The sequence below is a fragment of the Artemia franciscana genome, chromosome 10 (assembly GCF_032884065.1).
Source record: "Artemia franciscana chromosome 10, ASM3288406v1, whole genome shotgun sequence".
NCBI lineage: Eukaryota > Metazoa > Arthropoda > Branchiopoda > Anostraca > Artemiidae > Artemia > Artemia franciscana.
Window position 1 is genome coordinate 41285072 of NC_088872.1, and position 27397 is coordinate 41312468.

Genomic DNA, 27397 nt, shown 5'->3' on the forward strand with positions numbered 1-27397 from the left:
GCCAACATCAGGAAGTTTAGTCCCTGACTCAGCTGGGAGTTAGTCCTCACCCCCTTTACTAGCCACTACTGATGGATGTATCTAAAGTTAGATATGTAATCAGCGGGTATTGAGGTCCTCTATCATCCTGCCGTGCCTCATCCGTTTGTACTGGTGCACTTTGGGTATCTTAACGGTAGCTATGGCTTTTGACCTTATTTACATTTAGTCTAATTGGAACTAGGGTTTGAAATATGCATACTATTTACTAGTTCCACCGCGTAGGGTGGGATGATTGGGAATTTTCCCCTCAAAGACTACCTGGGGACCTCTTCTCCGGAAAATTTTGGCCAGATAATTGTCTTCCTGGGGAACTAGGGCTTGAAATACGCATACTATTTACTGATTCCACCGCGCAGGGTGGGATGATTGGAAATTTCCCCCTCAAATGGTTCCTGGGGACCTCTTTCCCGGAAAATTTTGGCCAGATAGTTGTCTCATCCATTTTATACCCTCAAACGACACCCCCTCCCGTCTATGCGAAATTATCTTTAGAAAAGTTGAAATTTTGTTTTTGCGCACTATTGCACTTTTTTCCTTTTAAAGTCGTCCAAGAATCTGCTAAAACTACAATTATTTTGGAAAAGTGCGCAGCAACTTGGCATTTGAATCGCATGTAAATTTTGTTATAGCTCCATCATGACTTGAATGTTTAACTAGCTTTAGAGTCATTGAATGACATAGAAACTATTGCCTAACCTTTACGCCTCTTAATTTTTACGTGTGAATTCTTCCATTCTTAAACATCACGCAGTTTTGTTTTTGTTTGATAGACGTATTAAAAGATTGTTTCATTTTAAAATACTAACAATACCCGCATTTTATTTTCAAATTTCCTAAAATTTGTTTAACTAAACTCAGCATCCTTGAATGGTCCTAATCAGTGCGCTCACTATGGGGTCTTCGGTTTTTTTTAACGTCATTCGGTTCCCCCCCCCACTTCGTAATCTAGATTTCCCATGTTGCATTGAAGGAGCTCAAGCAGTTTTTAAGCAGCATACTATATAAAAAGCAGCAATACGACTACCCTTAATAAGTCCTCTACATAACGCTTTTCAATTCCATACAGCGTTTTGATCAGATATGCAGCGCTCTGCTAATCCTCAACCAGTGCATTTTAGTAATTGAGATAACACTTTAAAATTCTTAGAATAGAGATTGGTTCTAAAATTATTTTTACATACTTTATTCCTTGTATTGTCTGCAAATTGAATAAAGTTTTCAGCAGTATCAGTTTCTATTAGCAAAAGGTAGTGTTTGCCTACCAATGCCGTGTTTGAAGGGTAGAGGAGGGGGAACTAAGTTTTCAGCAGTATCAATTTCTATATTAGTAAAAAAGGTAGCTACCAATGTCGTGTTTGAAGGGTAGAGGAGGGGGAACTAAGTTTGAAATTTTGTCCCTGGAGTGTGAAAAAAAATACTTAAAGATTACGCAGTTAGTTTCCTGTTATTATGTTTCGTTTTGTAAAATACTTTATTTAGGAACAGCAACGTTGATTTGATTGGTTGTGATGTATGCGTATATAGTTCTATGGTATTGATTTTAAATAGTCACATATCTATTTATTTAGCCTGTTTTATCTTTTTCAAATTAAACCCCAGTCGCGTAAATTTTTGGGCTGAGATATGCGGCTTCTAGATTTTTTGTCGTCCCCTGACCTTAATGTAAAAAATACCTTTCCTGGAGTATTTTGATTGGAAAAATATGCGTTTCTTTTAATTTTCATTGAAAAAATGAATTTAATAACAATCCTCCAACCCCCAAGATTCAAATGAATATATTTTGTCCATGTCCCCTAAATTCCCGTGAATTGAAACCACTCTTCAACTCTCTTATGTTTATAAATCCAAATTTGTTCTGCCAAAACATTTATTTTTGTCAACCAGCAGTGGTAGACCTAAAAGACGCAAAGCACGACCTTTGGACTCCTGATAGACTCTTCTCTCTCACTTTAAGGGTCTTCAAAGTAAATTAATGCAAAAAAGGAACAAAATATTTCTTTTGTATCCTAAAATCTTAGACAAGGTATGGCAGGGTTATCAATTGCCAAGATTGGGGCCCGGTAGTCATGCTTTCTCGTTGACCCCTTTAGCCATTTCTGTCGAGTTTTTGGGGAATGAAGGGGGGGGTGTCAAATTTGTCGTGTTGGCTCAAATAAGCCAATTAATTGTATGATAGTTCTATGATACCACGTTGAAAGAAATAAGTGCTAGAAAAATTCATTGGAGAATTTCCACATAAGGAATGCTTAACCCCAGGAAAACGGGATCCTAAGTAAAATTTGTTACTAGAAAGCTTTTCCCTGAAAAACTTGCCACTGAAGAAAACTTGCCATTTAAAATCGTTCAAAAGCAACAGGAGGGAAAACTGTGATGATTTTGGAAGATCGTCGTACTACCTAAGAGATCCTTAGAAATGGGTCTGTGGTACAAATCTAGACCTTGGAAATCATTTTTAAGATCTCCAGGTTCTTTTTGTCCATGTAAGTAAAACAGTATTAATGTGTGCTATGCATGAAACAAGAATTCCAGGTTTAGATGAAGTCACTATTCTGAAGGGGGGAAGAGATGGAATTAGGATCTTGGAAATGCCTTCCCGTACTCTTATTTGGAATGGAGATCTCTTCCTGACAGTTTTTATGCAGCTTGATTTTTCCCAAGTAAATCGATTTTCATTGTTCTGGAATGAAGGGGGAGGGGCTAGATGGAAGAAATTGTATCCACTTCTCGTACGCTAATTTGGGTACAATGCCATATGCGACAGTTGAATTTTTATTGTAAAATAATTGTCAGTTTAACATGAAGCAGCTTTTGTCCGTTTTTTTTGTCTTTTTAATAAGCATGATTTTATACAGCGGAGGAATATAATAATATATATGGATAAGGAAGAAAAAAAATGTGTGTAATGTGTGAATGTGTGTAATGTGTAAAAACGTGTTAAGTTTTCATTCTGAAGGCATACATTTAGTTTTCTGGGTTTGGTTTTTTCGGGCAGTTCTGCAATGAACAATTTTCCTAGTCTCGAGAAATTGTAAAATTTAGAATAGGTTGGTCTTAAAACCTCTCCAAGTACATTCTTCTCTGTGATATTTTGACTTTTTTAGTCTTTGTATAAAAAAAAAGGCTAAAATAAAGCTTAAAAAAACCTCTATAGCCTTTAAGTAAAGGTTTAAAAATTAGTGAAAATTGCAGCAGACAAATTTCTTGATTAAGAGACCTGCTGAGGCCATCGCTCTTGTCGGGCCTAGGTTCAGTTTATATGGACAGTTGAAATACACTAAGAGTTTTCTGTCTTTGACTATTGACTGTTTTTTAGCAAGTTTTATTTCAGTTGTTTACAGACTCATTTGGTGCTTGTTACACTTCGACAAACCTTTGCAAATGTGTAGCAAGTAATGAAACAGAATGTAATGCCATAGTAATAGGATTTAAATTTAAATATAATTTCAAAATAACTGCCAATGTTGCCAATTTTGGTTCTATGTTTCTGTATATGGCTTTTTGCTAGGTGCTGTAAACATGGTTATTTGTTATTATTATCGAGTTTAAGCTTTTTGCTCATTGAAAGAGAAAACGTTACTTTAGTACTATTACGGCTTTAAAGCCCTCATCCCTATTTTAATGAATTAAAATATGTTAAATGCTATGTAAGCAGTGCTAAATGAATTCTCTTTATTGAAAATCCAATTCATAAGGCTTTGGGATTTAAGACAGTTTTTCTTCAGTAAGGTACTCAGTTTTTATTGAAAACTTCACAAGTCTTTCGCAAATATTCTAAGAAGACGCCTTCACTAAAACCTGGTTAATCGTGGCAAAATTTACTGAAAGAGTCGGTGTAGATATGGCCTTCACTGGATAGCTATTTTGACACATGAAAAATATTTTGATAGGGGAGGAGGTGAATTGAAAAAAACCTGCAGAAACAGCTGGATTATGTGACACAGACTGGGGGAATCCTTAGGTTTTTTGCGGGGAGGGGGAGGGAGCTTGTTGCCCCCTTTTGCAAATAATGCACATGCTTGCTGAATGGTACTTGTTTTGATATCTGTGGAATTTTTATATAAAAAGATTCATTATTATTGGTAATGAATTATATAAATAAAAAGTCTCATTTTTATTTATGTGTCTACTTCATAAAATGATATTTCATGTATTGTTTTTGGTACACGTTTTATTTTGATTAAGTTGGTCAGTATCGTTTGCCACAAATGTTTTTTTTTTCAGTCGCATCTATTCGTGCTGCAGTTAGTACACAGGCCTAGTGTACGGTCAGTACTGCAAGGTCTTCTGCGAAAAAGGCTTCTACCTGCTGATCATTGTGTAGCAAAGATCAAAAGACACTTTAACTGTGGAGTTTTTACTAGTCCGCCAACAAACCAAAATGGATCGTCCAATGTACCTTCAGGAATATCAGCTGATAACGATGGGGTTGAACAAACTGCTATAAAGGTACGTGATTTTTATTTATGCGAGAACAAAATGATTCCAAGAAATGTGGACTTTGTTTCCAAGTAAACAAAAACGGGGCCTGGTATTCAAAATGCGTATGTTACATATTATAGATTTTAAAGGAGAGCAAAAAAAAATATCTGTGTATATCGTTATTGATAAATAATCGTTTTGGTAAGGTATGTTTTTAAAATAAACATGGTTGTGATGTCAAAAGCTCAAAATTCCCGCTGCTACGTCTGTGAAAATGGAGAGATATGGCATTTTGGGAAAAATATAAGCTGAAATTATTGAAACCGAAAATATGAATGCGGATTTGAAAATCTGATTGGGTAAATTTCATTAGACTGTAAATTACGGCCGTATGCAGGATTTTGTTCTTTCGGAGGGTTTGCACAAAAAACCTTAAAAAACGCATCTAAATTTGTTTATATGCCTTTTTGATACGTTTTACGAGTTGGACAAACATTTTTTTTGGTGGGGGGGGCAGAACTTCCTGCCTCCCCCCCCATGGATACGGTCTTGTTATTGATATTCCTTTGACAAAATTGTCGGATGACGCATTTTGAATTACTGTAGCGGAATGATACGCCATAATAATAACAATTAGTAATACTACTAACAATAATACTAATAATAATATTGTATTTCAAAGCCACGTCCAAAAAATGTATACATAGCACAGTAGGCATACACGTACCAAAACACACATGTAAACGAAGTCACTAAACTCGAATAGTTAGACTATTTAAACTGTAACCAGAAATAACAAAAGAATTAACGTATTTTTTCTATGAAATTGGAAAAGGCTGCTATCTAATTAGAGAAAAATGGCGGTATGTAAGTAAGGAGTGACGCTGCTCAATAGTAACAGAAACTCTAAAAAAGGGATTTTTATAAAGGGGGTTGCCCCCTCCTCAACACATCGCTCTTTACAATAATTTTTTTTAGTACTTTTAAAAAAAGCGTCCTATTGTTGTAATTAAACGGCCCTTGTGTTTCAGGAGTCATTATTAAAGAATTAGGATGAAATTCAAACTATAGCGTAAAGAGCCCAGGTGATGAGAAGGGGGCAACCTGTTTATATACATAATAATTTCTGTCCGTTTTAAGTTTTAATGCTGCTCCTTACAATCAATTGAAAAAACTTGCTTTTTTAATTAAATTTCTGATGGCGCTTTAAATAATGCTAGGAAATCTTGTCCCACCTCCACCGAGAAACCCCCTCTCCAGGGAAATATTCTCTAGACACTTCAATCCTGGTGAGAATTTACCCCGGACAATTACTCTTAACCATTCTGCGCGTAAAATTGAGACGGAAAAGAGAAAGTAAGACATATAAAAATAATTTTGTATAAGAATTCTGTCAAATTCCCCGAGTGTATAATTTCCCCTGACAAGTTCACTCCCTGGAAACTTCCCTCCCCATGGAAAATTCCCCCGTGGAAAAAACCCTAGCAGAAAATTTGTCCCCCCCCCACCCAAAAATGGATGCCTACATCCCAATAACAAATAGCCCACCCTGCGCGAACAATGGACAAACTTTATAACTTAAGGACATTTCCCCTGGGGCTGGGGTGGGGGGTCATCTTATACCCAAAGGTATAGTTGTTGAGCCTTTCAACTATGATGAACAAAATGGCTATTTCAAAATTTTCATCGGACGATTTTGGGAAAAAAGGGCGGATGAGGAGGCCCAGTTGCCTTCCAATTTTTTCAGTCACTTAAAAAAGGCACTACAACTTTTAATTTCCGTTTAATGAGCCCTCTTCTGATATTCTAGGACCACTTGGTCGATACGATCGCCCCTGGGAAAAACAAAACAATTAAACACGCATCCGTGATGTGTCCTCTGGCAAAAAATACAAAATTCAAAATTTTTGCAGATACGAGCTTGAAACCTTTACAGTAAGGTTCTCTGATACGCTGAATCGGATGGTGTGATTTTCATTGAGATCACTTGACTTTTAAGAGCTGTTTCCCCCTTTTTTTGAAAACCAGGAAAATTTTATCAGGCTGGTAATCTTTGATGGGTAAGACTAAACTTAATGAAATATATATATCTGAAATCAGCATATAAGGCCGATTCTGTTGATATATCTATTGGTATCAAAATTCCGTTTTTTAGAGTTTCAATTACTATTGAGTCGGGTTGCTCCTTACTTACAGTTCGTTACCACGAACTGTTTGATTCCAAAAATATAAGATTTATTAATTTTAGTTTTACTCATCAAAGGCTACGAGCCTGAGAAAATCTGCCTTATTTTCTAAAAATGGGGTAACACCCTTTATAAGTCAAGGAATCTTGATGAAAGTCACACCATCAGATTCAGTGTATTGTATAGCTCTACTGTAGAGGTTTCAAGCTCCGATCGGGAAAAACATGGAATTTTGCATTTTTTGACAAAAGAAAGATCACTGATGCTTGTTTATTTGTTTCCTCCAGGTATGATCGTATCAAAACAATGGTCCTAGAATATTGGAAAGGGGTTAATCTGAACGGAAATAAAAAGTTTTAGTGCCCTTTTTAAGTGACCAAAAAAATTGGAAAGCAGCTACCTTCTCCTCTCACGCCCCCTTTTTCGCCAAAGTTGTTCGATCAAAATTTTGAAATAGTCATATTGTTCAGCATAGTTGAAAGATCTAATGACTACACCTTTGGAGATAACATGACCCCTCCCCCAAAGCCATGGGGAAAGGTTTTTAAGTTATGAAAATTGCACATTGTTTACCTGTAATATTTGTTATTGGGAAGTATGCATACACTATTTGGGTGGGGGGATGAATTTTCCTCTGGGGGTATTTTCCACGAGAAGAATTTTCCATGGGAAGGACCGTTTCCAAGGGGTGAATTTTTCAGGAAAAATTCTATACTGGGGATCTTAGAGAGGTAAACTATGATTGTGTTTCGTATAATTAGCAAGTACTATTATTACGTATATGAGGCGTTTGCCCCCACCTCAATACCTCTTTTTACGCTTACGGCTTTTCGTCCCAGTTCTTTAATAACGACTCCTAAAACAAGGGTCCTTTAATTAAAATAATAAGAAGTTTTGATAATACTTCTTTGATACATGTGTTAGATACATACACAAAGGTATAACAAAGATATAAATATCAAGCCTGGGGAGCTATGCAAGGGGGCCTCGGTGTCCGCCCATCCCCCCCATCATTAATTTTCTTGAATTCACGGGTACTTCTTCAAATTACGAAATAAGATTTGTTTTTCTTCATTATCCCCCCTCCAATTTTTTGTTGCTGCTCTTCCCTCCCCCCCTGAAAAATTCCTCAGTACGCTCCTGACCGAGTTTATCTTTCGTTCTTCTATATACGAGACTAATAACTATATTTAAATAAAGAAATTATATATTAAAATTACAATAGTAGTACTTTTGACCGCTTATCTTAAACTCATTGTGACATTTATTGTCGCAATTTCTCCTCTCTCTCCTAATGTTCCCAGATATAACCATAGTCTACAGAGAATTGAAAGATTAAAAATGATGCTGCACTTTGTAATGTGCAGCAATTTTTGATTAATCATATTTTCGTCTTTATTTCGATTTTCATATAGTTTCATATAGTTTTTTCACCCTTGATTAATCATATTTTCGTCTTTATTTCGATTTTCATATAGTTTCATTTATATTTTATGAAACACGCTTATCGGATTCGAAAAATGACGTTATTTCCCCGGCAGGATTGCCACGATTGAAACATATTATAAATCTACAAAGTTTCTCGCTGACCCTCGAAAAACAGCATTTCTGAACCATTTGTAAAAATAAATTGTGAATCTGTCGGTCAAATGGTATCATTTTTCAAATCTGATAGCTATATATCATATAAAATAAAATGAAATTATATTATTAAGAAATGATTCAAAAACGAGGAGGTGAAGGGAAATAAGGATTAAATGTTAATCAGTTCAAATTTGCTGCCTATTACAAAGTAAGAATTTTAAAAATTTTGATCTTAGTTTTATATGTAGCTTATGGCTACATCTGGGACCGTTGAGGTTGGGGGTGGGAGAACTGTCACAAACGTGATTGTAAGCGTCGCAAAGAGTATGAAATTAGAAATTTTAAGTTACTACCCGTTTTGTTTTAATGTTTCTTTTGCAAGATTGGTAACTTTAGACTGCTACCGAAATTTAGATCCGATGTAAATTGCTGATAAAGTCGTAAGATTTTTAATTCCTCTTCCAACGTCTTAAAAATAAATTTTGATATATAGTACCTGGCAATAATATGTTTTTCCCAATATAATATATGTTCTCGCATTCATACCCTTGATTAATCATATTTTCGTCTTTATTTCGATTTTCATATAGTTTCATTTATATTTTATGAAACACGCTTATCGGATTCGAAAAATGACGTTATTCCCCCGGCAGGATTGCCACGATTGAAACATATTATAAATCTACAAAGTTTCTCGCTGACCCTCGAAAAACAGCATTTCTGAACCATTTGTAAAAATAAATTGTGAATCTGTCGGTCAAATGGTATCATTTTTCAAATCTGATAGCTATATATCATATGAAATAAAATGAAATTATATTATTAAGAAATGATTCAATCACCCCTCCTCAAACGAGGAGATGAAGGGAAATAAGGATTAAATGATAATCAGTTCAAATTTGCTGCCTATTACAAAGTAAGAATTTTAAAAATTTTGATCTTAGTTTTATATGTAGCTTATGGCTACATCTGGGACCGTTGAGGTTGCGGTGGGGTGGGAGAACTGTCACAAACGTGACTGTAAGCGTCGCAAAGAGTATGAAATTAGAAATTTTAAGTTACTACCCGTTTTGTTTTAATGTTTCTTTTGCAAGATTGGTAACTTTAGACTGCTACCGAAATTTAGATTCGATGTAAATTGCTGATAAAGTCGTCACTGTCTTTTTTATATTTAGTTTGGTAAAACATTTTACCATTAACTCCCACGTTCGTCATTATGCTTTTATAATTGCGAAGAATCTTTGAATTTAACGAGTCAACGGTTTCCCATCTTGACATCTATGGATATTTTTTCTTGCTGCTTCTTTTAATTTATTGTTCATAAAAATGTTGGGCAACACTTGACTTCTGTGTATCATTTACACGATCAAGGAAGTGATGAATGCATTGTAGAGTATTTCTTTTGAATAAATACGATTTATGCCCGAGCTGCATTGTAGTCAGACCTGTAGATTAAAAGCCTAAAAGTGCCCCGCGTTCTTCATTTATTTTGATATCGTCGTTGCTATCGAGAAGTGGACAGTAAATTGTAAGAAATTTGTTTGAAGATTTTTACCTTGTCCTGAGGTTACTTAACAACAAAAGACATATGGCAAACCATTACCATCATCAAATTCTGTATCTTTAAGCGTGCAGCAATATGTTTCCATGCAATTTTCATCTTTTGATGGTGCAAAAAATGTAGTTTGATCCCTCTTTCGAGCACTATAACGACAAAAACATTACGGGTGGTAGGCTGCCAAACCCCTGTATTTTGACAATGCAGAAGGAGAAGGTATCACAAATGAAGCAGGACGTCTTTCTGTGAATAAGGCGGAGAGACGGCATAAAACAGAATTTAAACCAAAGTACAACGCAACGAGACGGAGCAAGGGGTGAGGCTCAGAACAGAGTGGGAAGGATGAGGCGACTTGACAGCTATGTTTGCCTCAGGTGATGTTTTGCTGTGATTAGTCGGTTGTAGAATGAAGGCTAGTAGTCTATCCTAGTGATACTGTAACGTTGTATACATATATTTTTTTTAATTTGGTTCAAAGACAGGGAAACGGTTTTTTCAAGCCTCCATTTTGTCCTAGTTTTAAAAGACGTGTACGTCGATCTTCATTCTTATTTATCAACTATTGCCTTTAAAACTTGAACATAGTCCCAATTCGTCAGATTACGCATGGTGGCATATTATTTGGGCAAAGTCCTTCAGGATACTACGTCTATTGACAGATGTAAATATAATGTGGTTCACGTTGTTTCTGGGGGATGGCATTTGCTCTCCAAGCTATTTTGCTTTCCCCCTTAGATTTTGAAAGACATCTTTTTTCGTATTTTGATTGGAAACGGCCTCTTGTATTTTCATTGGAAAAAAATTGCCTTTCCCCACCCCCTGGAATTCGAAAAATGTATTTTTGCCACCCCTGTATATTTACGTCAGTAGACTCCACTGGTGTCGCTTATTTATGAATATCCCATAGTACTTCTGTCAAGTGCTGGCCAAATTTGAAAAATGATGATAGTTTAACAATGTTTATTTAGTTAATCACAAGCTGAAAATCTTCCATTAAGAAAGAATAAAACTAGTATAAAATGTAAGGTGAAGAGACTCTAATTCTGTTATTTTTTTTATTCATGTACGTATGAAGGTTCTTAGGGATATAGTAAGAACTCAATTTGACGAGGGCTTCAACTCCAGGGAGGAGATGAGGCTTTCAGTTAGTCGTAGTGTATTTATGTAGTGCTAGTAAGACTAGGTGCGAAATGCACTTTTGAGGACATTGGACCCCCTCCCCTGCCTCCTGGTTAAGTTTCAAAGACTGCTGTCGCTTATTTTGGCCATAATTTTCCATAAGATTTTTATTGTAACCTTAAATTTCTAAATTTTTCTTAAATTTGTCTTTTTAATCTATTTTATAAATTTTTCTTTTAATCTAAGGAATAAATTTTTCTTTTTAATGTAACTTATAAATTTTCTTTTGAATCTAATTTATAAATTTTTCTTTTTAACTTCTACCGCAGGTACCTAAAAATATCCGACATGTGGCTAGTGTTTACCTAAATCTGTCTAAAAGTAAATTCATATATTTATAAACTCTTTATAAATTCCTCTAGAAGGGGTTTAAACATGGTATTCAGGAAATTAAATCTTATGACATCTTGTTACACGTCTCAACAAGTTTTCTGATTAAGTCTGTATTAAGGAGTATTTAGAGTATAACACGTTTTTATTATAATTAGAGAAACAAATAAATTCAGATGTTTGGATATTAAATATGCTCCTCAGCAGAGCAGAGTTTGATGGGCTGGGTGGGAGAATATAATTGCTGATATAGGCAATTATTTTTACGATAAAGCTGTTTTTATTCTAATTGGAGGCAACAAGGTCAAGGAAATCATTGTATAGATTATTTTGTTTTATTATATTCTCTCTATTTTTATCAGCTGTCCGAGAAGAAGACTTGAAATTAGGTTTTATTTGTTTTCTTTGACAGGTATCACTGAAATGTCCAATCACATTCAAACGAATATCCTTACCTGCCCGAGGTCACGAATGCAAACATATACAATGTTTTGACCTTGAATCCTACCTGCAAATGAATTGTGACAGAGGCTCATGGAAATGTCCAGTTTGCAAGTAAGTTTACTCCGTCATATGTTAAATCGTACACGTGATTGAGACTCAATACATTCATAAGTGTCTTCAGGCGTTTTGGTATTACTAAATTCCTCAGTAAAAGTTTCTAATAAACTAAATATGTTTTATAGCCACGTACCCTACGGGGAGAGGTTAAGACCAGGGATGTACGCTGGGTGAAGGGCTCAGGCCTGGCCCACCTAAGTCCTCAATTTTTAATTCTTATTCAAATGATTATAAGGTTTTTTGTATAATTGCCCCCCCCCCTCCTCCGGAAAAATTATGTGTATGTGCAAGATTCAGACTGGTGTTATTCTTTTTCCAAATGTTTTATTGCTTTAAACCGTATTTTTTTGAAATTTTTTTCTTTCTTTTTCTTGGACCAATTTAGGATCAAAAATATCCAACATTTTTCTGCTTTAATAAACGACATTTTTGCATGACATCTTCACAGTACATACTGGGGACTGAATATTTACGGAACCCCTTTTGTTTGTTATGTTTAGTGTCTATAAACGTATCTTCTCTCTTCTAAGCTAATCTGACTTTAATTTTTCTGCCTAAGGACTAATTCACAATAAGATTCACTATTACCGAGATTTGGCTTGCCCTGATATGAGCCAACCCGACTTTTCATAGAATTTTATGATTGGTTGAAAAATTATATGAAAAATTCTGATTGGCTCAAGTCAGCGTTAGGTAAATCTCACTGTTAGTAAAACCTCATGGGCATAAACCTACGTTCGTATATATGGTAACAAATCTGCCATTAGGCCTTGCCCCACGTTAATATATAAGGTAAAAAATTGTCAAACCCATTGAAGCAAAAAGTTTCTGCCAATGAGATGTTTTCCAACTTGAACGCGGTTTAAGCAAAGGAACTCTGTGCTTTCAAATGCCTTAACTTCCTAAGTATAATCAACAAAGACTTTCTCTGTTTTTTTGGAAAACTTGGAGAGAGATAAGATTGTCAAGAAGTAAACTAAGTCGATTTCCCAAGAAGGACATTACTGGGAATGCAAGTGCGCGCCCATCCAAAAAAAGACAAAGGATATACAGGGAAGTTCATTGATTTGACTTTGCAAAAGCGACAGAGGTCCTTTGTAAATGTCAAGGAACAATTTACTGGGAATAATCAAGATATTGAGCTTCTGGAACTGTAAATAGAAAGAGGAATCGAAGCTCGGGAAAAGAATATAAAACGACAAATTTGGACTCAAAGCTCAATTTGAACTTTTGTACACAACACACAGCTAAGCAAGAAATTTATACGCGTAAAATGGGGAAATAAAAAATATCATATCTAGCATTGATTCCGTGCTTATCGAAGAAGACGCCGAATTAACGGGCTCTTCTCATTTTGTTGTTTTAATCGTTTTAATGTATATACGATTTGATATTCTAAGTAATACAATCTTTTAATTGATTTAAATTTTTTACGGCAAGAATCAGAAAATAAAAATAAATGCAGAATGTATTTTGTCTTGCTTTGATGCTGCACTTGATGAAAAAGACCAATGTCAATATACCCAGCTAACGGGCTTCACTTCTTACTGAAGCAATGTATTGCATCTAAATAATCTTTTAAGCCATTTTTAAGTTAGGTAAGTAACTACAAATCATTTGGAATTGTTTCGTTCTTATGTAAGGTGATGAGTATTTTGATAAAGCTGTCTACCACACCCATTCAAGAAAAAAAAAACTTGTTTACTTAGTAACACTAAATCGGTCTAAGTGAGGTAAACGAAAATTAATAAAAAAGAATACAACAATTTACATACGCTTTTAAATTCAGCTCGGTATTGTAAATAGGACTTGTTTTTATTCAGTTCCTATGTGAACTTGGCAGAGCTTTGTTGTTCGCTCGTTTGCAGATTTTAAGAAAAAAAAAAAAAAAAAACAAGAGGTTTGATTTTGTTTTTAGTGTAGATAGAGTACATATCTATGCTGAAAACGTAGATTCTAAATAGAGTTTTCAGAACAGACCATGCACATACGGTATTTTTTACAAGTCTTTTTTTGTGGTGGAAGAAATAAGAATTTTTTTTAATGCAAAAAGGAAGTTTCTAAGCCACTACAAAATAACACTACCCCTTATTTCTGGAAATGAACATTTCTAGGCAGGGGATGGCAGTCTAGGACTTACTCTACCTGCTCAAAGTGAATTAAATTCAATAACAAAATGATATATATATTACAAATAGGCAGTAAGTATGTCATATCTCCTATTTGTCACCTAATTATGTAACTAAACAATTTAAGGAAAAATATAAAACACATGTTTCCAGCTGTTGTTCCAGGACTTCTAAGAATTCATCTAGCTCAGTGCCAAACTGTCTATTTTTATTGAAAAAAAAAGTAATCCCATGGAAAGGACAAAAATTTGGCGAAACATTTAAACTTTATCGTTTTATCACATTGAAAGAATTTGTAATCAACTGAGAAATATTTACAATCTACGTCGAAATGTACAAGAAAAAGCACAATCTACGTCGGTTTATGCAAGCAATAATATAGAGCCTGAATTATTGTCACGTTAACTATTGCTATCCCCCTCCTGTCAACATGGTTGGGGCTTGGAGAAATTTTGGCCACTTCAGTAATTTAGAGCAATGACGTTCCAACTTTTTCATCGGAATAAAGGATATGGAAACTTTGATATTATAAATCATGGGTACAAATAGAGAAAGGGGGGAGGGTCTGCGCGTTTTTAGAGTTATATAAGGTTATATTCTTTCATATATAATCATAGAAGGATCAGTAATTCTTATCGAAGGATAAATCTTCCAGAAGTAATCTTCCAGAAGTTTCTTAAAGAAGAGTAACTCCCCTTATATGCTGAATAATATTGAATGATCTACAATTCAATGCTTGGAATACCAAGGGCGGTGGAAATGAAACATTACTTTTAGAAATTATTTAGGTTTAAATTTACAAAACCATACATAGCTTGAAAAACTCAAAAAAAATTTGAAATTCAGTTTTGATAAAAAAAAATACCTCCAATTGCATTTTCGCAGTTTTTGGTAGTAATGGGTGCCAACTTAAGAAAACAAAAAAAAATCACAGGTGAAAAATCATCAAAAATAATCTAAAAACAGGTGACACCGAACAGCTTCGGAAGGTATGGTTTTCATTTAAAGGTCTAGTAATCTTTGGGAATCATTATAGTGCTTGAATTTTTACTCACAAAAAACGTTGTAAAATTTTACTTAGTTTAGGTAGTTTTACTACCTAAACTAGTAAGTAGTTCTACTTATTTATTTTCACGGTTCAGTCTAACAAAACACAAAAATGTGACAGTACCCTAAAAAGCTTTATAATTTAGAAACAACCAAAGAATCGGAAGACCAATAGATGGGTCCAGAGGTCAAAGAAGATGTTATCCTGACATCCTTGGTGCTTAAACAATGACGGCAGGGAATGTAGCTTGTTTAATTTTTGATTTGTTATCCCCACCCCCGGCATTTCTTTACATAGAATATTTAATTTTGCTTGTTTTATTGAAGGTAAGAAACACATTCGACTGGATTCATGATAGACATAGACATAGACATTTTTTTATTTTTATCCAAAACATATAAATTAAACAAAGAATTTACCATTAACAGCCACTCTTAAGACAAAAGAGTCCTGACTGTGGCCGCAATTCTAACCACCATGAATCTGCTAAATCATTTCCTCAAATGATTTTGAAGAATAAAAAAAAATCCTTTGGGGGGGGGGGGGAAACAAAATAATTAATATTAAATACTAAATAAATAAATACCCTTTCCTCTTATCACACTTCTCTCCTTTTTAAAAAATGGAATTTAACCATTCTCTTGAATGATGCCAGACTTACTGCCGCTCTGACCGATTCTGGAAGGTCATTCCAGACGCTGACACCTATGTTCCTGAGAACAAATCCTGCTCTCGTTGTATTTCTTCTCTCGTGAGTCAAATCCTCCGAATTCCGGGTAAAATAAGGGTGATAAAACGAGTTAGTTTTAAAAAAATCATAAAAGTACTCAGGGCTTACCTTATTTACACTTTGAAGAACAAAAATCGCTAGCTGGTAATCACGTAGCTCGCCTATGTTCAAAATATCATTCTTTCATAAACACTCCGCAGTATTCTGACAGTTTTGAAATTCTCCTATCAGACGCAAGTGCTTTGTTTTGTATTATTTGAGTTCTTTTATAATTCATCACGAAATTGCTTGCCTAAACAGAACAACCGTACGTGACGTAAGGGTGCACAATAGAACTGTATAACAATTTGACAACTGCTACCGGGAACACTTTTTTCAGCCTCCTGATCACTCCCAATCCTCTAGCTGCTTTTGCCGACACTATTTCACCATGCTTCTTCCAAGACAAATTATAATCAATATAAAATCCGAGATATTTACAAAAAAACACCAGTGTTATGCCAACACCGTTATAAAGCACGTTTTCAAGAAGTTCAGGTACACCAGTTCTACTAAACACCATAAAATTCGTTTTTCTTGGATTTACTGCAAGGGAGCTTAGAGTTGTAAAAACATGAAGCCGACTAAGGATGTGGTTCGCTTTTTGCACAACCTCTTTTGAAGTCCGGGCAAACACTGTGATAGCTGTATCATCGGCGAAAGAGGTTAAAACTGAATTATTTAGGTAAAATCGAAGAGTATCCACATTTACCAAGAAGAGTAACGGGCCAAGGACTGATCCTTGGGGAACACCACAATTTATAGGCATAGCTGCACTAGATATATCACTCATCACCACCTTCATTGATCTTCCACACAGATAAGACCGAAACCAACTTAATGCTGTATCTTTAATTCCAAGGTTCCGCAGTCTTTTCAGTAGAACTTCAAAATCCACAGTGTCAAACGGCTTCTTCAAATCAATAAAAATAGTTAGAGGGATCAAATTATTTTCTAACGCACTATTTACACAATCTAAAAGGTGATGAACGGCATGCACTGTAGAATGACCTTTTCTAAAACCAAACTGCGAATCTGACAAAAACCCAAGCGAATTCATGTACTCGTATATTTTCTTATACACTACTTTTTAATAAATTTTTGAGAAGAGCGGTAGAATAGATATTGGTCTCCAGTTGGAAATATCTCTTTTATCGCCTCCTTTATGGAGGGGTATAACTTTTGCCCGCTTTAGTTCGTCAGGAAACACGCCTTTTTGAACAGATAAATTTACTAGATATAATATCACAGGTACGAGATACACAGCAACTGCTTTAAATGCTTTTATATGCTAATGTTTAGGCCATCAACACCAGCTGCATTAGATTTGATCGATTTCACTGCTTGGGTAATGTCATCCATAGTACATTCGGTAAAGTAAAATGAGTGATGAAGACCGCAGTTATCGTCAAACTCCTCAGTATCTAGCTGTCCGCTTTGATCTTTTGCCTCTTGGTTTATTTGCGATCCTATTTTGGTAAAAAACTTACAAAACTCTTCACTAACTTCTTGCCTCCCACTCACAGTTCTTTCACCTATGGCTAACTTTTCAGTTGATGCCGAAGCTTACCATTGCCGAGAACGCTTTTAATAGTCAGCCAGGTCCCTCTAATGTCTCCTTTCTGCGATTTTAATTTCTCTCCGAAATACTCCCTCATTGCAGCTCAATGATCTTTTTATCTCTGAGTGATTGATCTTTTTATCTCTGTAGATTTATATACAATATATATATATGCATATATATATATACACACACACACACACACACACATATATATATATATATATATAATATATATATATATATATATATATATATATATATATATATATGTATATATGTATATATGTATATATGTATATATTGTATATATGTATATATTGTATATATGTATATATGTATATATGTATATATATATATATATATATATATATATATATATATATATATATATATATATATATATATTTATATATATATATATATTGAATATATATATATATATGATATATATGATATACATATATATATATGATATATATATGAATATATATATATTCAATGTATATATATATATATATATATATATATATATATATATATATATATATATATATATATATATATATATATATATATATATATATATATATATATATATATATATATATATATATATATATATATATATATATATATATATTCAATATATATATGAATATATATATATTCAATGTATATATATATATATATATATATATATATATATATATATATATATATATATATATATATATATATATATATATATATATATACATATATACAATATATACATATATACATATATACATATATACAAATATACAAATATACATATATACATATATACATATATACATATATACATATATACATATATACATATATATATATATATATATATATATATATATATATATATATATATATATATATATATATATATATATATATATATATATATATATTCACATATCTACATTCATATATTTGTATATTGCATATATACTAGTATTTACATTCATATATTTGACCTTTTTTAGTATAGTATTCCTTAAATTCCTATCATTCAATTCGTTCGAAGCTAATTTCCTCATTCCTGAAAGAAAGAGTGAATTCCCTGTCCTGGAGCAATTCTATCTGTCGCCGCCCATGATTCGATCTACACCATTTCAAAATGTGGTCTTTTGCTATTCTCCTCCGAATCACTAATGGAATTCACTCTAAGAAATGAGAGGAAAACTAGGCTCGCATTGGAACATAAATTTCTCGTCTCTAGAGTGAGAAGGATTTAGAATTACTCCAGGGAGACAAACCTATCTTCTGATGGAGTTTCAAGGTGGCCGTAAAGTCTTGGAAAATTCGTTCCAAGTACTGACTCTTCGTGATTAGATTTGTAAGGCCAGATAATCATCTCCAAAAGGAGCTTACAGTTTGGGATTCTGAAATCTTCCGTTTGTGGGGAAATGGAAGAAAAATGTTTCAGAATATGGGTCAATCTTCTTATTTAATTACATAGCATTGGAATATAAGGTTTTGGCATAAGGATTGGAAACAAAAACACATGAGAATTTATGGGAAAAGATGAGATTATGTAAAATGGTAATAAAATTTGAGGCTTTGGTGGAACCTGGAAGGATTGTCCCTTCCACGTGTACGTGCCATGTTGCTACTTATTACAATATTTCAAAACACCCTGCTAAATTTTTACACTGAGAATACATCTGTATTGGCTAATTAATCCAAATGATTTATTAATGGGAAAACACCTTTGACTGCTCTTACTGGCGAATTCCCGTAATTGACTGTCAATAAAGACTTACCATTTATACACAATTTCTACATTGAATAGGAGTGTATCCTGTTTCTCTAATAAGGAGTGCATCCTGTTTCCCTAATTAAGTTATTCAAGAATTTAGGGGGGAGAAACACGGATGAAATGTTGGTCAGTCTTGACACAATAACCACTATTCTATGAACAAATAGAGGGGTTTGTCCTTTGGCTCATGCTTTATTTCTTGATCTTTGCTTCTTTTTTGGTTTTAACTGAGACTTCCTTTGCATTACAACACACTAGATCAGATCATGTACATTTAACGTACGGAGCCACGGGGGAGGGCTAGAGGTACGGAAGTAGAATCAAAGATTATCCGATGTGGGGTCGAGTGCGAAACACGTAGAGTTGCAAGAAGTGCAAAGTTGAAGAGGTGCAGAATATGTTTTACTCTGTCCTTACATTACCTATCCTATAAGAATGCACAAACTTTTGAGTACATCGAGTCTCGTATGTGGCAGAGGATCATAGGGCCCTTTCATTCCTAAACAGTCGATGATTTTTCGGTTTTCGCAATGTTTCCTTCTATTTCAGTATAATGCATATATCTACTGCATTTCTTTAAAAATTTGGCCGCCCCTCCCCAAAAAGTCCTACTTACATAATGAAATCAATCGATTGTCATTCGTAGCTTCTAAATTTTTTTTTTTTTTTTTTTTTTTTTTTTTTTTTTTTTTTTTTTTTTTTTTTTTTTTTTTTGGTGAGTCGCGCTATGGTTTTCAAACTCCGTACGTAATGTAAACAATTGTTTCTGGAAGTGGATGTTCCAAAGATTGTTAAAAACCGTTATATTTGGGAAAAAGAATGGGCTTTTTATCCATGTTCCATCAGAATCTGAGTTTGATCTAAAATGGCAAGTAGTACCCCGTGGTTGTACCGCCGGCTCCTTTTAACGGCATCTATTTACTCTTAATAATAGGCAGTTTTCGCGCCATCTCTTTTTATAAAAGGATATGAGAACTGGCTCGTAAATCACGGTTCATTTTGTCCTCTAAAAGATCAATCTTTCCAAATGTGATTAAGCTCTTATACAGCTTGGAAACATTCGCGAGACAAATTTTTTCCCTGCATTGTTTCCCATCAGCAGAAGTAGGGAGGAATGTTATTATTCATAAACAAGGATCCTCGTTAGCTTTTGGCTGGATTTCTGCCCCTTGTGTCCGATATACTAGGAAGATGATTGTTTGGTTGAGTAATTCAACAGATTCAAGGATCTCTGCTGCTGATATGCTGATTAAAATTCACGCAGATCAGCAATTTTAGAACTCAAGAGTTTGCCTACCAAAAGTTCTAAATGCTAGATTTTCTCTGTCACAAGTCATAGCCACATATTTTGGAGATGCATGGGAAAATAAAGAGGAAAAGGAAAATTAACAAAGTACCCTAGTGAAGTGCTCACCGAGGCTCTTCTAAGTTCTTTTTTTAAAACTCCTCTAAAAATACATTAACGCAACCATCAGAAAAAAAAGAAAAAAATTCAGAATCGAAGTTTTGTTTTCGGAGATTTATTTTATCTGTGTCAAGATAATTGTTCAGCCCGTAAAAAAAAATAATAATAAAAAACAACAATGCCGTACAAGAAAATTAGCTTGTTTTGTTGAAGTACAATGAACATCGAAAAAAAAATGCCTCCTCTCCCTTGGACCCATCTTCAAAAATCAAAGGCCCTTGTGTTTGATTAGTCATTTATAAAGAATCAGGACAAAAGAATCAAACTTTAGCCTAAACACTGAGGGTTGAGGACTGAGGGAGCCCCCGTAGTATACAGAATAATTCCTGTTCGTTTTAAGTTTTAATGTTGCTCCTTAATATTAGTTGAAAAAACTTGCTTTTTTTTTAATTTCGTACTGTTTTTCAAATCAAGTCAGGAAACACCGTTCCCTCCCCATCCCGTGTAACCTTTCTCCTGGAAAAGTCCCTGGAAACTTCTTTTTCGACGGAAAATTCTTCCATACAAAATACCCCACAGTAGTGACCACCCTGTGGATTCTGGAATCCTCATAGGGGGTAAACTATTAGAGCTACTAATCCCTTAAGACGTTATTACGTACATCTGGGCAATTCTATAGCGCACGTATTTTGTACACCTACGTAATAGGGTTTGCATGTTACGTCATAGGGAATGTTTTCAAGGAGATGCAAGTGTCTGTTACGTAACAGGGAGGGTTTACTTTGGTTGTTATGTAATAGAGTTTGTTTACTTTTAGTTGTTACATAATAGGGCTTAGACTGTTACGTATAAGGACGTGTTATGAGTCCATCAGTCAAGCGGGAAAATTTTATTAAGGCATTTTTCTTCACTTAAAGACGTTTCTTAAGACACTTTCCTTCAAGACGTTTTTCAAGACGTTTCAAGACGTTTTTAAAAGATTTTTCTACAAGAAGTTTTTCAAGATTTCTTTGGTTGTTATGTCGTAGACTCTGCTTAATAAAATTCCCCCGCTTGACTAGTGGACTCTTAACACATCCTATTACGTAACACTCCAAGTCCTATTATGTAATGACCAAAAGTAGATAAACCCTATTACATAACAACCGAAGTAAACCCTCACTATTACGTAACAGACACCTGTATCTCTTACAAAATCTTCCCTATGACATAACATGCAAACCCTATTACGTAGGTTTACTAAACACGTTCGTTATAGTATTGCCCAGGTGTGCGTAATAACGTCTTGATGGACTAGTAGCTCTAATTCTTTACCCCATATGAGGCTTCCAGAATCCACAGGGCGGTCACTACTCCCCACTCGCTGCAGAAAATTACCCCTAAAAATTTCGATATATTTCCCAATAACCAATACAATGTGTGAAGAATTTGGGTCAATTTTGTAACTTATAGCCCTTTTTTCAGGGACTATGAAGGGTCATGTCGTCAATAAAAGCATAGTTTTGGACCTTTCGACTGTGCTGAATTAAATGGTTATCTTAAAATTTTGATCGACTATATTGGAGAAATAATGGGCATAGGAGGGAGGCTAGGTGTCTTCCAGTCTTTTCGGTCACTTAAAAAGGGGACTAGAACTCCGTTCTAATAAGCTATCTCCCGATCTTGCCGGACCACTGGTTCGTTACGATCACCCCTTGGAAAAACTAAAAACAAATAAATAACACGCATCCGGGATCTTACTTCTGCCAAAAAACAAATTCCACACTCTTGCAAATAGGAGCCTGAGACCTCCATAGTGGGTTCTCTGATATGCTGAATATGATTTTGTGATTTTCGTTAATATTTCTTTACTTTTTTGGGGGTGTTTCCCCTCTTTTCCGAAAATGGGTAAATTTTCTCAGGTTCGTAGCTTTTGATGAGTCACATTAAACTTAATGGACTTTATATAATAGAATTGGCAAAAAAACAACAAAGCTTTTGATGTATCTATTGTTATCAAAAATTCCGGTTTCTAGAGTTTCGACTACTATTGGGCCGATTCGCTCCTTACTTACAGTTCGTTAACACGAACTGTTCAAAACCACAATGTTCTAAGATTTGTTTATTTTTTTTGAAAATCCTGGTTTCTTATGATAGAATCACATTTTCTTATCTATTAACAAATGAACTAACATCATTTTTATACAATCTTAATAAGGCGGTTATGCCAAATTTGCTTCTTACTCAATCGGATTATCTGTCTTGACTTTTTCTACAATTAGCCATGGCTTGATGCCCACAACTAACTGATTTTAATTCACTACTTGATCCGACGATCTACCAAACACGTTGAATCTACCAAAAGCTGCATATCTGCATATGGAGGTCTTTTTCAATAAAATGTGAATATCCGATTTTTCATATTTTTTCCCATATGTATGGTTGTATAAGTTTGTACTTAACCAGCTCAAACAATGAGATTTCATTTTCATTGTCCTTGGTTCTGCAATGTGGTTGGAAATCCGCGTTTATGGTTTTGAACATTTCATTACTGAATTTTAGTTTTTAGTTTTGTCAGGGCAGATCGTGAGTTATTTACCATAATAAAATCGCGATTTCAAATCCTTGACTCCTCACATTGAGTAGATTTTTTTCACGATTAGTGTTTTCAAATTTGTTACTTGCGTTGGGAAGGGGCTATTCTTTAAAAAATCGTTGCTATCATGACAAAACATAATTAATGTCATCGTTGGAGGACAAAGGACAAAAGGAAAACAATTATTATGAGTCTTTCTATTATTTTATCCTCAAATATAAACTAACAAGAAGACTCTTTATGCACTTCCTCTCTCTCCCTGCCTGACACTCTCTATTTTCTCCTCCCCCTCTTCTTTTCCCCTCCTCTCTCTCTTTCTGTGTCAAATCTGTTGACAGTCTCTACCTCTTAAAAAGTTTTTAAAATTGCTTTCTATTAAACTGTTTTTTTTTGTGCCTGATTGGTCCTATGTTCAATATTATTTGCTTCAGCATGTCCCAGATTAATTTTTGAACTCCCCAAGTAATCTTCGTTTGCAATTACTCTTTCTTTTTTTTCATTATAGCTTCCTTATTGAACCAGAGATCTTTCTAAACAGAGAGAGAACTTTTTGGCAATTTACCTATTTTGTCCTTTTTTTATATTTGTTCCGAGACCTGTGGTTTTGTTACATGCTTTGTTGGCGTGGAAGGTGAAAACTGTGTCGATCTTTTTAATGGAGAAGTTAGATTTTTCCCTAAAAACTTTTCTAAGATTAGAGTCATTACTTCCATGAGATGGATACTTCCATGAAATGGACGTCTGAAATTTTATTCCTCTTGCTGAAGTTTGAAGAGTGTCTAAGGAATAAAATCTAATTTTAAGTTTAACCACTTTTTTTTGTATGAATGGCTTGCTCAATACCTGGAGGAACAAAAATTAAAACAGAGGACCAGTAATAAAATCAATATTTAATTAAAGATGCTTATTCTAGTGTAATTGACCCGTCAGTTTGTCTTGTCTTTCTTTCTGATTGTAGCTCAATGAAGAGTCAGTCAAAATTCTGCTTTGTGTGTTTCGTTTCTTTCTTTTTTTCTTTTATATCAAGATTATGTGGCACCATCAGTTACGTGATGATAAACCGCTAGTCTTAATAATTAGATAATTATCGATCAATTGAACTAATAGACAAGAATTATTCAGAGACAGTGTTTCTTGCACAAAGCGTTTTGGTATTCCTGTATTATTCAGAACACACTCGAGAAGTTTGCTGAATGTACAATCTATGAAAACTGGTTTCATAGCCACAAAGACAATTAACGGGTGACAGACTGCATTGGACTTTTATAATTTGGGCTGTATATTTGCACATTAGGGGGGGACAAGGTTAGGCTACTTTACTTTCACACACCCCCAATCCGCAAATAATAGACCAAATTATATTATTATTTAAACTAAAGTTTATATTTTATCCTATTTTGGTATATTTCATTAGTATTAACCCAACTTCACCTCTCGGGTGTTTTCTGAATGATGCAGGAGTACCAGTGTTTCTTCTTTGTGGGCTTTCTAGAATCACTTAATGTGCACTAACTGGGGTTTTAGACACGATTTTAAACAATAAACACGGTAGAACGTTAATACAAATCACTGAATTGTACAACAACATAATTATTCTCAGAGGAGTTTTTTTGGTAGACCAATTATTTGGCAATCGACGGCAAATTTATCATTGATTTGCTGCGAAAATTTCTGTAGTCGTCAAGGAGTAGAGCCGAAGATATTGGTGGATCACGCCCTGAACTAATGTCTTTAAGTTATTCGGCACTCAAGTAGAATTAAACCTTCCGTTTGGGCAGTATTAAAACTGACCACTCCTTTGAATGCTACAGAAATTTTAAATTTGAAAAGGGCATTTTAAAAATAAGGCAACGTGGCCTTTGTTTCTAAAATTCATTTCAGAAAGATAACGACACCACACCAGTGCACTAGGACGTTAGTGCTAACAGGAAGTTTTCTTTGGGGGAGGACTGCTAGAAACTTTGTTATACCTCTTAATATGATAATATATCCTATTTTTTCATTTTTACAACCCTTTTTGAAATCTTCTTGTTTCTCTGGACAGGAGAGATTATCTCCATGCCCCCCCCCCGTAGTTAGTGTCCATTCACTGTTATGCAAGTTACTATTGTTAGCCGATCTGTTTTTATGGTCGACACTAATCCTTCTTTCATTACATTTTGAGTTGCTATAGCCATTTCTACTTTATCAGTGTCACTCTTTTTTTATGGAATCTGTTCTCCTGCCTACAGGTTGTTTGTTCTATGCTAAAGACTTAATATTTTCTTTACGCCTTCGCTTATTTATGGAACTTTAACCTTTTCCCAAAAATTATTCCCAAGCTTGGAAAGCTAATATTTCCCGCCATTTCAGGGAGAGAAAATATCCTTTTGTGAGGAAATTTCCTTCTTTTGAAAGTCATTTCTAAAAAGAAAGATCTTCTCTTTCATACATATTTCGGGACAATATCTTGCAGGAGAATTACAGCCAGAGGAATCAAAGTTGCTAGCTGGGTCAATAATTCTGGAACCAACTAGATAAAAACATGGTTGTAATAAAAACAGTAAATGCGGATCAAAACAGTTCTAGAAATCAATATATTGTTTTCAGTGGATTACTGCCTTGCGAACAATGGCGTAATTTAGAGGGGAGTGTGGTACTTATAGCCTTCCGAATTTTAGATAAAAGATGAGAAAACCTTAGAAAATTGGGATTTAAATCAGTTTCTTTCAAGTGATAGAAATAAATTATCAAAAGAATTATCAAAATTCTTTTCGTATTATTAGTTAATATGAAGAATATTTTTGAAAGTTTTTTTTTTAGTTTTTCTGCTTAAGAATTAAAGTGTTGGATTTTAATTTGATGTTTGGACAAAATTTGAGTATTCAGTTAAGAACTTCGATCACCAGTAGTTTTGTGCAATAAGTTTTTTTCCTGAAAAAGATTTTTTTTTTCCTGAATCCCCACCTTCCGTGACCATCCCTTCAATAGGAAGGAGCCAAGAAAAAAGCTTTTGGCCTTTGGCCTGGCCCTATTTAGGGTTGGAAGGGCTTTAAATATGATTTCTTCCTTCTGCGTTTGGGTACAACTATCCCATGGACTTAAGGATCCAAGCTTAGAGCCGATCGGAAGAAAAGCTTTTACCCTTTTTTGGGCCCTGTTTATTAAGATGGGGCATACCTTTTTTTGTCCGAAAAGCTATTTTTGGTCTAAGGGCGTATGGCTTTTTTCAAACTGACAAGGGACAGAAGTCTTTGGTCTGTTTCTGGGCCTCTATCCTCCTTCTCGCAACAAAATGGGCGGTGGTTTTTAATCAGAGAGCTATCCTCAAAATTTCAGTCATATGTCTTGGGTTTTACGGAGAGACAGTGGTATCAATTTATCGTAGTGTTAGGGGGGATGTATTTTTCGATGGATGGTACATTGCACTTTACTCAGGCAACGCTACTGGGAATGGTCATTTTAAAGAGGTCATCTGCTGCAGCCATTTAAGCTGCGTCTTATTTTGTTTGCTAGTTTTGATCAGCGCCAAGTGTGATGTGTCGTTTCTGTTTGGTGATAGTGTCAATTGAGTCAATCAATGACTCAATTGGGTCTACGAAAGACTCAAATGAGTCAATCCATGACTTAACTGAGTCAATGAGTGGCTCAACTGAGTCAGTTGAACAACTCGATTGATTCATTTGAATTAAAACAGTCAAATTGTTCAATTTCTACTTATTTTATTACTTATTCTACTTTATTCTTATTATTCTACTTTTATTTTTACTTTATGTATATATTTGCTACTTTTTTTCTTCCTTTATAGCTAATATTTTAGATTCATTGCGCTTGAAGTATTTTAATGAAGATGTTTTTGTTTTTAGTAAAACAGCATTGTTAGAAGGCTTAGAAATAGACCAGTACGTTTGGGGCATTCTCAATGATAGCCGAAGCTCTGAGACTGATGAAGTGACTGTAGACTCCAACGCCAGTTGGCGACCGGTGAAACCATTTGGAGGAGTTAAGGTACAATCTTTAGAGCATGAAAAAAGACATATTAACAAATAACAAGTGTTAATAACAATAGGTGGTGCCCACTTTCATAAATTGTGTGTACTAGGTGCACTGTACTTCGCGTGGCACGAAGAGGTTAGTTGTGGCGGAAGCGGACCAAAGTGGTAGAATAATTAATGCTCCGAAATGTGCATCAGATGGCGGAGAGCTGGTGCATTGGTGATAGCAAACCAAAAGCGCCGAGGAGTAGACCAATTAAGGGGGGCTAGGGGTAC

The 27397-nt window shown here is 34.6% G+C and overlaps 1 protein-coding gene across 4 annotated transcripts in view; it reads left to right on the forward strand.

The window, feature by feature from the left end:
• The window catches only part of LOC136032196 (zinc finger MIZ domain-containing protein 1-like), a 162273-nt gene that overhangs the window by 109621 nt on the left and 25255 nt on the right, over positions 1–27397 (forward strand). For all 4 annotated transcript variants that reach the window (XM_065712404.1, XM_065712405.1, XM_065712403.1 and 1 more), the window contains 3 exons: positions 4264–4488; positions 11711–11853; positions 26993–27134. In XM_065712404.1, the coding sequence (XP_065568476.1) occupies positions 4264–4488; positions 11711–11853; positions 26993–27134 (510 nt within the window). The remainder of the gene's footprint in view (positions 1–4263; positions 4489–11710; positions 11854–26992; positions 27135–27397) is intronic.